Source organism: Chelonus insularis, unplaced genomic scaffold (assembly GCF_013357705.1).
Source record: "Chelonus insularis isolate UGA/USDA-ARS -01 unplaced genomic scaffold, ASM1335770v1 scaffold_229_pilon, whole genome shotgun sequence".
NCBI lineage: Eukaryota > Metazoa > Arthropoda > Insecta > Hymenoptera > Braconidae > Chelonus > Chelonus insularis.
The window spans coordinates 102,102-116,536 of record NW_023276790.1 but is presented as its reverse complement, the minus strand read 5'-3'; the positions used below and the strand labels follow the sequence as shown (position 1 = coordinate 116,536).

Genomic DNA, 14,435 nt, shown 5'->3' with positions numbered 1-14,435 from the left:
ATTCGGTTAAACATGGTTCTGATGATGTTATGTCAATAACAACAGACGATTTATTACTTCAAACTTTTTTTAAAAATAGTCTGTCATATAATTAATTAATATGGTACTATTAACAACGAGCCTGATTGAAAAAAAATATCATCATCATGAATTACAAAAGAATTCTAATAAAAATAACGGAAAAAATTACTTACTAAAAATGACTCATCTTTATATGGATAACAAATATATCCATGCAATTGTGAGTATAAGGAAATATTTTAATATAATTTATTATGATAAATTATCAATTTATTGACTTTTAGGGAAACATTTCGATGTGCAAAAATCTGCGAGTTATTTATTTATATAAAAATAACATTACAAAAATAGAGAATCTTAATTTTGCCATTAATCTCACTCATTTATATCTTCAACATAATAATATCGAAAAAATTGAAAATTTGAATGAATTAAAAAATTTAACACATTTATTTTTGGGGTATAATTTTATTACCACTCTTGAAGGAATGGAAAATTTGGAAAAGTTGAATCAGCTTCATATTGAATATCAACATTTACCACCTGGTGAATCGTTAACATTTGATTTAAGAACTCTCTATGCATTATCGGTATGATTATTAATGATTACTTTTTCTATTATGAAAAAAAAAGTTTAAGTTAAATAAATACTTATTTGTGTAGGATCAATTAGAAGTCATTAATGTAACAGGAAATAATTTAACGTCATTACAAAGTTTAAATTGTCTTTATAATCTGAAAGTTTTAATTGCAAAAAATAATATGATTGATAATCAAGAAGATTTAGGTAAATTAATCAAAAATCTTAAATCTCTGAAACAATTATTTCTACAAAACAATCCTGTAACAAATCATCATAAATACTGGAAAAATATTATATCCAATTGTGGGAATGCATTGAGTAAGAACAGATGAAATTTTTAAATTTATCACTATTTATTTTTATATTATAATAATTATTATTAACTATATTGAACGATTTGTTGTTATTTAAGTTAATCTTGATGACAAAATGATAAATGAAACATCTCGATGTTTTATGAATAATTTTAATAGTATGCAACAACTAAAATTAGAAAAGCGAACAAGCGATGTCAATTTAAGCGAAAATGTAACTGGTAAATAAATATAATTATTTACATTTAGCTCAACTTAAGGTGATATGCAAATTAATGTGTGTGTGTTTTTTTAGCATCATTGAATTTACCACCAGCATTTAAAAAGTCCGTATCAAGAGCCATATTGCAAAATAACTCTAAGTTGTCTATTTATGACTTTAAAGTAACAGAAGATGGAGAAATAAAAGCTCAAATATTTCCATCATGGAAAATTGGTATCATTTTTTTATAAAATTTTGAATTTATTATTGGTTTTTAGATTAAACTAATTTTTTCAATTCATTTTTTAAGTATCATCAAGGACAAATAATAATAATTTACATTTAATGCCACGGCCGTTTTGGAGAAATAAATTGAAAAAAAAAGTCCTTTCTCAGCATTCAAAAATTATGGATTCTGGAATAATCTCTTCTGTATAAGCTAATATGAAAAAAAATAAAACTCTTGTTTTGACTATTCTTACAACAATTACAACAAAAATTTATTTATTTAAATGGAAAAACGGTTTTAGTTTATTTTGTTTAAAAATTTTACTTCTTGGCCATCAAAACTTGAAATTCCAATATATTATTTCAATCGATATAATTTTCAATCAACATTGAAAATTCCTTAACATAAATATTTATGATATATACTTTTGTCAAGTCTTAAACAGATTTAAAACAGCTTGGGTGCCGGGTCTCCCACTGTTGCACAGGAAGGCTCCACCCCCTCGCTGTCTTCACCACCACTGGTCCAAAACTTATGGATGGAAGTGCAGGTGTAGTAGTACATAACAATTAAAACGAGCTGAGAAAAGAATTCCTCAGATGATCTTCAAAAAACATGATAGAAGGGGTGGAAAATCAGTGGTGGGAAGCCTGAAAGCACTGAAACAACTAAGGAACTTTTTTCTCAGTTCGACAATAGTTGACAGTAACTTTGTCTTGTGACAATATCCCGGAGTGTTCCCTTTGATGATGGTGGGAAACCCCCGAAGGAGTTCTAAGGTCAACCAGTGATTATTACATTGCTTTTTCTCAGAGATAGTCTGGGTGACTCGATACAATCCAAAATAAGTGAAAGAGGTATCTTTAACTCCGTCTTGTGACACATTAAAATCCAAAAAAAAGATATTTATTGATATAGATTTCGAAACTCACATTTATTTATGACTTGTTTTGAATTTATCAGCTTCTTTAATACTAGTATGAACAAAAATTATTTTGAAAATTGGAAAGAAAAAGTTGCATTGTTTAGATATCAAGATTGGGTTTTAGATTTCTTTATAAAGTATCTATATGTTCTGATTATTTTATGATAAGTTTTTTTTTTTTATAATTTTTACATCAGGATACTACGGTACAAAAATCTTAATTCAATCTTTCACTCTTAAATCGTAATAAATATATACCGATAATGATCAATTGCAAATTTTTTTGTACTAAAAATGATAAAATACATGATACAAAAATATTACAAAAAATATAATCATGAAAATAATTACAGCAAATTTACTATGAAGAATATATATGAAATAATAAATGTAAAAATTCTCACCTCATTATAATTTCAAGAATATTAATAGCACAATTCAAGATAGAAAATGGTAAGACTTATTGTTATAAATAATAGTAATAATATATATATATATAGTATTGTAATAAAAACAATTTGAGAAAAACTAATATTTGTGGCAGACATACATACTATGACTACTCAAGCTATGGCTAGATTTAGACATTTACGCTGACCAATGCATGTTTGCTTTTGGTTATACATTTTATACTTGATAATCATACAAATTATTTCCAAGCAAAAGTTACAACTGCACAATTATTCTTCAACAATAATTTTTTTTTAATTGAATTCATAAAAATTTAATTGATATAAATATTTTTTATCAAGATATTTTTGTAAAAATTTTCTTACAGAAAATTTTAAATGTTTATTTCCATATGATAAGATTTTATGATATTAATATCATATCATATATATATATATATATATATCTATGTATAACTTAAGCGATTTATTTGACATATCTTTAATAATTGATGAAAAAAGTAAATAATTTCTGTTTAATAGTTTTACGTTTAACACAACCTCATTATTTATTAACGAAAAAATGTACGAACACTAAGTAACGTCATTATACCATTCCTTTAAAAATGAAAATTATATTAATTACACATTTTATTAATAATTATTTCATGTCAAACAACGTAAAATTATAGTTCATTAGTTATATTATTATTTTTTTTCTATATCTTAATACCTGTCTTATTTATTACTATACTATTATTTTTTTTATCTTGATATCTCGGTAGAAAGTTTGTTTTTCATTTGAGACCTATCGAACTTTTCGCACAGGCATGGTCAAAAATAGTATACAGACCTAGGGAAGAGAATGAGACTTGTTCAAATTATAGATTTACCTCATTTAGAACATCCTCACTTTCAACTCGATTGACAATTACACTACAGCTTTGAACCAATCCCCTTTTTCCCTTGGTATGTAATAGACTATTTATAGGTAATGTTAATTTTATTAATATAATTATTATTGTGTTGTTTGTTGTTGAATTTCAATTTTTTCTACAGTCATGTCAGGATTCATAGCAGTTGCTTCTTGAATAGCTTCAGCTAATGCACGATCATGATCAATTGGATCACCATCCGATTGTATTGTAATTTTCTGTTCGACTCTTGTTTCTACAACTCCATCTCTTTCCGTTTTGTACTAAAGAATAAATATAAATTAGTATTCAAATATTTTTAATAATAAAGGTCATTATTATTGTCAATGAACTAACCGTGATTGTTTCGACAGTCCGAGTTTTACTGGAAATCGTTTGTGTACTCACAATTTCACCACTTGCACTGTACGTACCATCTTCACTTTCAACAGCTACCTTTCTCGTTTCAGATGTTGATAGAGGTACAGTTGGAGTAGATACTGTTTTATTATCAGTTTCGGGTGATAATAAAATGTTTTCTGCTGTTGATACTAATTCATCATTACCCTAATTTTGAAAGAAACACAAAGTAGATATTTTTAGAAATTATGCTTTTTTTCTTATGAAAAAATTTTCAATATTTATTGATAAATATTCATAAAAATTCAATCGAATAAAGTACGAGAGAATGATCTTTTATAAGCTATTTTAATTATTGTGATATCCACTGTTGGATGTAATTTAAATTATATAAGTAATAATATACAAATTTAATATTTATCAACTTGTAAAAACAATTATTCTTCCAAGTATTAGTAATAAGTTTAGTACTATAATATTAATACTACTATTTTACAAATAATTAATAGTCACCTCTGGAAACATTAATATTATATAAAAACATAAATTAATATGACAATAATGAAAGATTATGCATGAAGGCTAATATGAATTACCTGGTAATACTGATTGCAGAATGTATGTTGTTCATCATCAATATCTATGGGTGTACCCGAATCACCGCTGCTTGAACTTGATGTACTTTGTCGTCTCAAAAAGAACTATACCATGCAATGTGTTAGACAAGCAATCGAAATAAATTATCAATAAATATATGAATTATAATGACTAATTAAATTAAAATTTTTTAACATTTATAATAAATATTATGTAAACATAATAATAGTATACGTAATGTCTAATGATATGTAAATTAATCATTTTAGAGAGTTTAAACAATTTATGACACCGTAAATGGAATCATGAAACCTTTTTTTAGTAGCGCTGTGTACTAGTTACATCAAATCATGCTTTAAATATATAATTACATTTTAAAAATTATATTATATAAAATTTTCACCTGTTCTCCAGAAAGAACATGACTTGTAGTCCTCACTTCTTGAGTAACGACCCGTTGTTCTTGTCTTGTTGCACTCGTTGCAGTAGTATGAGCTACGGTTTTTTCTTCAACCTGATAATTTTTTGAAACATAAAAATAAAAATAATAACAAAAAAATTGTAAGGTTTTTTTTAAATTTTAAAATTCAATGAAATAATCAGAAAAAAATGAACAATTATTTGATAACATTTATACTGTAAAATTAATCGATGTCTAGATATTTTTAAAAACTTATTTTTTCTTTTAAATCGATTGAGCAAAATGAAGTTATAATTTTATTAATAAATTATATGATCATCATATGAGACCTTGAATGAAACTTAAACTATCTAATTTTTAAGAATTATTTGAGGTTTTCTATCCCTAATCTTTCATCATCATACTGAAGTTTTTTTAGAATCTAATCATTGTTGCAGAATTTTTGTCTTTTTTTTAATTAAAATACTTGAAAGAGTTGATTGATCATTTAGTAATCAACTAAAGTTTATAAACATGCTAAACATTCGAATTACTAAAAATATAAATTAAAATAAGAGTATATACATACCTGACTTGTTTTTTGATTTTTTTCAAGATCTTCATGCATAGTAGCTGTACGAGTAGTAACAGCTGTTGCAGTCATGTATGGAGCTCTGCCATCATCTTGTGTCTCTGCCTATGTTCAATATCAAATACAACTACTTATTGATAAATAAAATATAAAATACATTATTTGATAATACGTTTCAATTTACATCAAACAACTAACAAACAATGAATCGTAAAAAGCAAATACTCGATAAAAAAATAAAATTTAAATTTATTTTCAATGCAAAAATAATAATAAAATTAAGTGATTACCTTATTTATACTGGTATTTACAGTTATTTGTCCTGTACCACCTGGTGTTAAATCTTCGATTTTTTCTTCAATATTCTGAGTTAAACCCTCTTGATCTTTGATTACAGATTGTTTAGTGGTAGTCTTAACAATTGTCGGAGTACTTACAGGAATAGATGGTTTTTTAGCATTTAATATTGGTGATTGTGTTGATAATGTTGATATTTGATCGGAATCCATTTTTTGGCCATTTTTATCATAAATTATACCGTCTTTAATAAAACCTTCTCCGAAATTATGATTATTATACAATTTTCCATTATTATCATAAACTTTTCCATTTTTTACAGAAACATCTTTCAAAGATTCTAGCGAACTTTTCGTAATTGGTTCACCATTGAAATCACAAATCAGACCATTTCGAATAATAGTTTTATTAGTTGGAATAGAACTGTCATATAATTTTCCAGATGTATTATAAACAAGTCCATTTTTGACAACATTACCATCAGAATCAAATGATGCTTGCTTAATAGGCCTTCCTGTTTTATCAATAATTATACCTTCTTTAACTTTAAATCCTTCATTTCCAAAAGATTCTTGAGTTAATAGATGACCATTTTCACTATGTACTCTTCCATCTTTTATATAATTTGTTTCTGGCGGTAAAGATCCTTGTGACAATACTTTATTATCAGGTCCATAAATAAGACCATCTTTTATATATTGTCCATTACTTCCTAAAGAACTTAAATTCAATGGTTTACCATTAAAATCATATATTCTTCCATTCTTGACGGTATTACCGTTATTATCGAAACGACCAGATACCATCGGTTTGCCATCTTCGCTAAATACCAAACCATATCTTACTAATATTGTAACATTTTGTGGTGTACTTTTTTGATTCACCAGTTTTCCATTGTTATACACACGTCCGTCTTTAATATAATCACCAATCGTATTAAATACACCATGATCTAAAGGTTGCATATTTTCATCTAATATGTATCCATTTTGTATACAACAACGACTGCAACCAAATGAACCATGGTTTAACGGTTTATCATTCTTGTTATATAGCCTTCCTTGTTCAATGTAAATTTGATCAGATAATGGTTCACCAACATTCAACAATGAGCCATCTGAAGAATAAATTAAGCCATTACGAATGTATGAACCATCAATATTAAATGCACCGAGTTTAAGAGGATGTTGATGTCTATCATAAATAACACCGTCTTGCACGTAACATTCGTTTGGTAATAGAGAGCTTTGATTTTTTGGATTGCCTTGAGAATCAACTATTTTACCATTGGAAATAGAAATATTGTCAGGTCCTTTATCATCTTGAGTTACAGGTTTACCGTCACGATCGACTATCAGGCCGTTATTTATTTTATTGCCATCTGGCCCAAAAATACCATCTTTAACTGGTTTACCATTCTTGTCACAAATATAACCAGCTACTACATACGATTTATCAGAGCCTACTACTGACCCATAGGAAAAGGCTTTTCCTTTGCTATCAAAAATTACTCCATTTTTAATATAACAAGAATCTGGAAGTGGAGAATTTACATCTAGAAGTTTACCATCCTTACCATACAGTTGACCATCTTTTATAAAACTACCATCAGGTTTATAAAAAGCCATTTTTACTGGCTTTCCATCTTTAGTACAAATTTTACCGTTCCGTATTACTAGACCTTCAGGTATTAAAGAATTTTGATTTAGAGGTTTACCATTTTTAGCTAAAATCAAACCTTTTTTTATTTGATTGTTAAACCCAAACGGTTCTTGTTTAACGAGTTTTCCATCTGTTCCTGATATTAAACCATCTTTGATTAGATAATCTTGGCCGAGAAATCCGTTATCTAAAGGTTGCTCATTAGCAGCATAGATTGTTCCTTCTCGGATAATCGTGTTATCAGGTTTGAAAATCTCTTGATTGAGTGGTTTTCCAAACTTGTCATATATTAAACCTTCTTTTATGTATGCACCAGGTTGTAAATGAGGAATTTGATTTAAAGGTTTGCCATTTTTATCATAAATAATACCATCTTTAACAAAACTACCATCTTTTTTGAAATATGCATGTTTTATAGGCTTTCCATCTTTGCCAACTACTTTACCATCCTTTAAATGAGTACCTCCATTTGAGAGCAATGAAACTTGATTTAAAACTTTGTTATCTTTACTAAAAATCATTCCATCTTTGATATTTGATCCATCCGAGTTAAAAGATTCCGATTTCACTAATTTATTATCTTTATTATAAATTTTTCCATCAATGATGTGATTTCCATCTCGTCCAAGAAGTCCAGAAACAGGTTTATTGTCTTCATCATAAATTAACCCATCTATTATGTAAATGTTTTCAGGCAAAATTGCTATTTGGTTTACTAATTTACCATTTTTATCACAAACAAGTCCGCCAACAATATAATTTTCATCAATACCATATGATCCTCGACTAAGTGGTTTTCCATCATTGGAAAATAGCAAACCATCTTTGATAAATGTTCCATTACTATCAAACGGATTTAAATTCATTTGTTTACCATTTTTACTCAAAATTTTTCCATCTTTTACTAAACAATTTTCAGGACCTAATGAAATTTTATTTAATAATTCACCCGATGAGTTACATAAAAGACCATTTTTTATCAAATAATCAGAATTAACTCCTACAAATTGTTGATTTATAGGTTTTCCATCTTTGCCGGTAACTAAACCATTAGTTATATAAACTCCTTGTATACCAAAATCAGCTTTTTTTATAAGTTTGTCATTTTTATCATGTAATTTACCGTCAATGATTTTATTTCCATCTGGTCCCAAAGAACTTTGTTCTAATGGTTTATCTCTTAAATAAATTAAACCTCCGATGAAGATGCTATTCTCGGGTATCGGAAGTATTTTATATTCTCTCACTGGTTGATGATCTTTCGACAATTGAACCCCTGGTGTAATGCTTGTACTAGTTTTTTTTTCTTCATTTATAAAGTCAGCAACTGCTGAAGCTTTATCATTCAACGGTGACGTCATTTTTTGTTGTTCTTTTAGACCGGCTGATTCAACATAATTTAAACCAGGAGTCTTCAAACCACCTACCGATTTATTATCAATTGGTTCTTTAGTTTTTCGTTTTTCGGCTGATTCAGCAACTTTCTTTTCTTCACCTGGAGCATAACTAAATGCTAATCCTGTAGCTTTTTTGCTACCTGTAAGCGGTGACTTTTCACCTTGAGATTCTGGTGAAGCAGGTCCATCTTTATATGAAAAACCAAAAGATGGAGTATATGGTTTTTTAGTTGGTGATGTTTCTGTTTCTTCATAATCGTAAGTCTTGGTATATGCTGGTGAATCTGGAGCCTTTTTTGAAATTGATTGATTTTCGTCTGACATTGATTTAGTCGGAGAATCAGTGTGATTTGTTTTATTATCATCACTTTTTTCTACCAGTTGTTTATTTTGTAGAACTTCCTTTTTATCCTTATTTTGATCTTTATCTCGTTTTCCAAAGAGGAATCCGCCAACAGGGATCTTTATCATAAACAAAAATAACATGCAATACATGCTAAATTACATACCATTTAAAAATTTTACAATAACAAACTAAAAATTTACTCTTTAATATTTCAATATTTTTACATTAAAAAAATAGCTTAAATACTATTGTTCATCTATTTTTATACGTATATTATAACTACAAAAATAATATAGAAGTATGCACTAATATGTTTGATTCGTCAAAAAACTAGCTTTTAAAAGATAATTTAGCAACACAAATTAAACATATTATGATAAACTAATAAATAATTTCTAATAATTGTGCTTAGTTGGTTACCTTAATTTTCTCCTTCTTATCTTTATCCGATTTTTCAGGGCTTTCTTTTTGTTTAGGCTTATCTTTTTTTTTTTAACGACTTGATGTCATTAGAGATACTATCAGAATTATTTAATTCGTTGAAATTTTCTTTTTCATGTTCATTTTGTTTTTTTTTTTTCTTGCTAGACTCACTTGATGGAAGAACGGCAATACCTCCAATTGGTTTCTACAAATTAATTTCAAAAAATAATATCAAAAAGCTACACATGCACGCAAAAAATCAATACAATATTAAATATTGAAAAGCATTGATAAATCATAGCTATAAAAATAACATCAAATTGACGTAATTAAAGAATGGATATACAGATAGACTAAAACCATAATTTTTGGTCAAGAAATAAAATAATTTCATTAAATAATTAAAATAATTTACATTTATATTATTTTCTAGAATATAAAAAAAAAAAGTATTCAAAATTTACGGTCTGCGCTCCCAATATCAAAGGTTTTTTTTGGAGTAAGATTGTTATTCAAGTATCATGCTTATTGGTAGGATGATCATGACAAAGTTAAAATATAAGCATAATCATTATGACGATATAAAGGAAAATTTACCTTTTCAGCCCGCTCTGCATCATATTCTCCTTCCAGACTACTGGTACTGCTGATTGATGTAGTTCCAACGCTTGTTTTACGAGTAAGCTATTGGTGTTAGTAGTTAATAGTTAATTAATTATTTTAACAGCGCATAATTATTTATTAACTAATTTAACAAATTAATGTGCTTTCTAATTGAATATTATGTAATTGTCATGAATTGTTATCTAAAATTCTACTGAGCTATGATATTGAAATTAAAGTATGTAATGAGCAATTTCACTGATCATGATCAAATGTATGTTCTAATAAAGTGATTATTTTACTACTGACATGCTTTCATCATCATAATATAATGGATAATAATATTTTAAAAAGCTATAATTTTATAGATATCAAACAAACATGAATAACAAACTCACAGATGTTATGACACTTGAAAGCGTAGACCGCATTTGAAAGTGTATTCCAATTATTTTATTTAAAGTAATTTTTAATAATCAAATTATTTTATAAATATCTAATTCTTTTCTTATTTTGTCAATTATAAAAAAATCTTAGTATAAACAGTAAAAGTGAATACTATTTTTCAATAATATTTTAATTACCTTATCTTTTTTAATTGGACTGGGCTTTTGATCGATATGCTCCATATCAGGAATCATTTCAGGTTCGTAACTCATTGTATGTCGTTTACTCGGTTCAGAGCCATATGTTTCAATAGGCCTATTTCCACCCAATGCTAAAAATGATATTTTTCAAACGATTATGAAGAATAATTTATTTTTGACTTTTTTTTAGGCATAAAATTTTACCATCCATGCTTCGAGAAGTTAAACGACGACCACTTAATGTTCTCTCAAATTGTGGAGGCTGTCTTTCAATAGGCATTCTTTTAGTTTCATAGTGTGTTCGTCCAGAATATCGGAATCGTGATCCTAAATGTGGCAATAGTCCAACTTTTTTAACAGGTTCAGGACTCATAAGTCTAAAAGATATAAAAGATAGTTATTATAAATAATACGTATATATTATATTCAAAGTTGAGCTTATCTGAGAAATTATAAATAATAATTCATATTTACCGGAAGAATGTATGATGTTCGACACATACTTTCCACAGTTTTTTAGCAGTTCTATGGTTAGCTAATTTAAAGCCAATAGTTGATTCATATTGTTCAAATTCACCTGGACGTATTTTAATATAAAAATTGTGTCGTTTGTATGATATTTTCAATATCTTAGGCCATGCAAATCGATTGATTCTCAGTCTATCTCTATGAACAAGAAGGCCAGATGAACATACTCCCAATATTATATCGACACCTTCAGAGTCTTTAGCAGGATGAAGATCAACACCATACATAGCTAGTTTCTTTGCATTCTCGAGGTAATGCAATTCTGCTTCTGCAGGTGTTTGTCCCCTATAAAATATTGGTTGTAGTACTAATCATTTATATACTAATGTAAATATTAATTACACTTACTTGTGAGTTTTATGAAGATCCATAACTTTTTCTACTAATTCAGGTGTCTGATTGGGTGCAAATTTAAAATCTTTCAAATAATCTCTACCATGTTCTTGAGGATCATAATCTCCTATTTCTGATTGTACCAAATAGGAACCTAAGAGAGCATGGGTTACAAAAGAACATGCGAGACGTTCAGTAATTATATCATTTCTAATTTGAAGACACAATTGGTATCTAGTGATATCTTCTTGTAATTGAGCTGGGTCTGGAGGATAGAATTTTACTTCAAAATTAAACCTCCAAGGTTCACCTGTAAGCATAAATATAAACATATAGAAATTACGTACATAAGTTTGTGTAATAAAGACTTACTTTTAACAAACTTGGAAATTCTTCTTTCAAGATCAAGCCAGTTACGAGAATCATATTTATCTTCATATGTAAGACCAAAATAATCCTTTTCCAATAAGTTCATACTAGCACAAATTTTGTCGAGGAGTTCATGACCTTTAGCTTTTCTCTATTATTAAAAATAATTTATAACATATTATTAAGTAACAAATTTATTGATCAAATAATAAAAATATTTAAATGTTAATTGACTTATTTTATTACCTCAATCTGAAAATCTTTTATCGTACCATCAAGAAGTTGAATTTTAGCCAGAGTCATTTTACCCTTCATGATCAAACCTTTACCAGGAGAATTAACTCCTGTTCCATTTTCTGGCATTTCATTATGGGCCTCAGTAGTAGTTTTTTGTTCTGGCATTGTTGATGATTAAATTTTTTTTTTTCTACAACAATAATTGTAAAAATGTTAGGTTACAGTATTATAGTAGACATAATATCAATAGCGTGATTTAAAAGGGGCTATCTACATAACGAATATACTTTTCATGTCCGTATATCATAATTCATCCCTATTATAAAAATATCATTGTAAAGATCACATTGCATGCAAATTATAAATACAGTATACTAACATTGTGAATGGATAATAAATAATTGAAGTTCATCTACATACTTATTTTCAACAAGTATAAATAATTTTTAATTCAACAATACTACATTTAACTACAAATCAACAAAAAAATTAAATTATTTAATTATTTGAGTCACTGTAAATTTTTAATTTTATTTACAGTGTACTAGAAAAATATAAATTTTGGGGAATAGAGTTGAAAAATATAAACAAATGAATAGTAAATATAATATAAATTGATATTTCATGAAAAATAAATAATTTTCGGGTAATTTATGAATTAAAATCCAAATAATCAACTATTGTTTTTAAATATTAGATATTATATGAGTGTTGATTTGTTTAAATGCCAATTGTTTTTAAATATTACTTTTTTTAATTTAAAAAATGATTCACTTCTAAAATTGTGGTATGAGCTCATAAATAATAAAAATTAATGTCGGTAAAAAAGATAGCAAAATTTATGTCTCATGAATGGAGTATAAAATTGTAAGCACGTATATTTTAAATCTTATTTAAGTGAACTTAATTGACATTATTAAGCAATTATTTGGATTGCTTGTCTTCTAACTTTGTACGAGTTGACTTGTAATCTGCTATTTTTAAATGAAATTTTTAATTTTTAATTGTTTAGTTATTCAAATTTTTTAAATTAAAAATAAATATTAATTGTGCTGATTTTATTGATAGTTATAAAGCGAAATTCATTCATTAATTGAACTTGCAAGTATCATCTGTTTTCTATGACATCATTCTAAACAACATAGAAGCTATGGGCGTGTACAGTTTTCACATATTTTTGTAATGACTTTACGAAGCATTCTTTAACCAGTAACCAAAAATAGTATAATTATTTATTTAATCTTATAAATAAATATATCAAATTTATAATTATACAGTTTATGAAAAATATTATATATTATTTAAAAAATAAGATACATAATTTTCTATACATGCTCTACATAGCATTTATATTATTGTCACAATCACAAAAGAATTTTCTTTTAAATTTTGTGTAATATTCAAAAATTTCATTAAAATTAATTAAATATAATAAAATTTTAACTTTATAAATATAGTTGTAATTAATATGATTAATAAAAAAAAATTTAGCAACTAACTCCAATCCTATCGCGACAGGTGGGAGTGTTTTAATTTTTTAGAAATTACATTTACAGAAAAACGAATTGAATGAATGAAAATAAAGAACAGATTCATATTTAATTCAATTAATTTATCAATGAATCTATTTTCATATCTTTATTAATAAATTAAGGCTTATTATTATAAATTTTACATACCTTTAAATTATGTATTTACTACATATATACAATATATATTATTTTGTTACAAAAGATTTAAATACACTATTTATAAGAACAAATAAAATACTTTATATTAAAACCATAAACAACTTGTGCTCCAATTTTACCGATGGTCTGTAGACATCAAACTAAACAGGTTGTGTGTTCACTACTCATTCCCTGTATTCGTATATTATTTTAAACAAATAGTCCCCTCTTAAACAAAAAACTATCTTATTTTAAAATAAACTTTCTTCATTTCTCATATTGGAATTATACTAATAGAGTGAATAAATGTATAAATAATAATTTCAAGTGATTTTAATAAAACCGATGATAAGAAATTGAACTTGAATTATTGTTGATAAACCGTTACTACTTTTAGTATTCCTACGCCACAATGAAAATGGCACCGACCCGAAAACTTGAAGCGAATCGACGTAAA

At 26.7% G+C, this 14,435-nt stretch overlaps 2 protein-coding genes across 2 annotated transcripts; one reads left to right on the top strand and one right to left on the bottom strand.

Annotated features, from left to right (window-relative positions):
* Positions 1–100: 100 nt before the first annotated feature.
* On the top strand, positions 101–1,558 carry LOC118073144 (protein phosphatase 1 regulatory subunit 42-like). The gene is made up of 6 exons (XM_035093463.1): positions 101–241; positions 306–611; positions 685–922; positions 1,017–1,139; positions 1,214–1,354; positions 1,431–1,558. Exons 1-6 carry the CDS (start codon positions 101–103, stop codon positions 1,556–1,558), a joined length of 1,077 nt encoding a protein of 358 aa, XP_034949354.1.
* Positions 1,559–2,326: 768 nt separating this feature from the next.
* Positions 2,327–14,410, bottom strand: LOC118073170 (uncharacterized). The gene is given in 16 exon segments (XM_035093498.1): positions 2,327–3,861; positions 3,935–4,144; positions 4,534–4,638; positions 4,938–5,048; positions 5,524–5,631; positions 5,817–9,344; positions 9,649–9,721; positions 9,723–9,856; positions 10,249–10,335; positions 10,839–10,972; positions 11,046–11,218; positions 11,316–11,654; positions 11,718–12,012; positions 12,075–12,222; positions 12,318–12,498; positions 13,988–14,410. Coding segments are annotated over 15 exon segments (5,781 nt in total). The 5' UTR covers positions 12,474–12,498; positions 13,988–14,410; the 3' UTR covers positions 2,327–3,681.
* Between the last annotated feature and the right edge of the window lie 25 nt (positions 14,411–14,435).

Coding starts and splice junctions, on each gene's coding strand:
- LOC118073144 (XM_035093463.1), top strand. CDS start 101: ATGGTACTATTAACAACGAGCCTGATTGAAAAAAAATATCATCATCAT. Junction 242..305: donor ACAAATATATCCATGCAATT/GTGAGTATAAGG, acceptor ATTGACTTTTAG/GGAAACATTTCGATGTGCAA. Junction 1,355..1,430: donor ATTTCCATCATGGAAAATTG/GTATCATTTTTT, acceptor TCATTTTTTAAG/TATCATCAAGGACAAATAAT.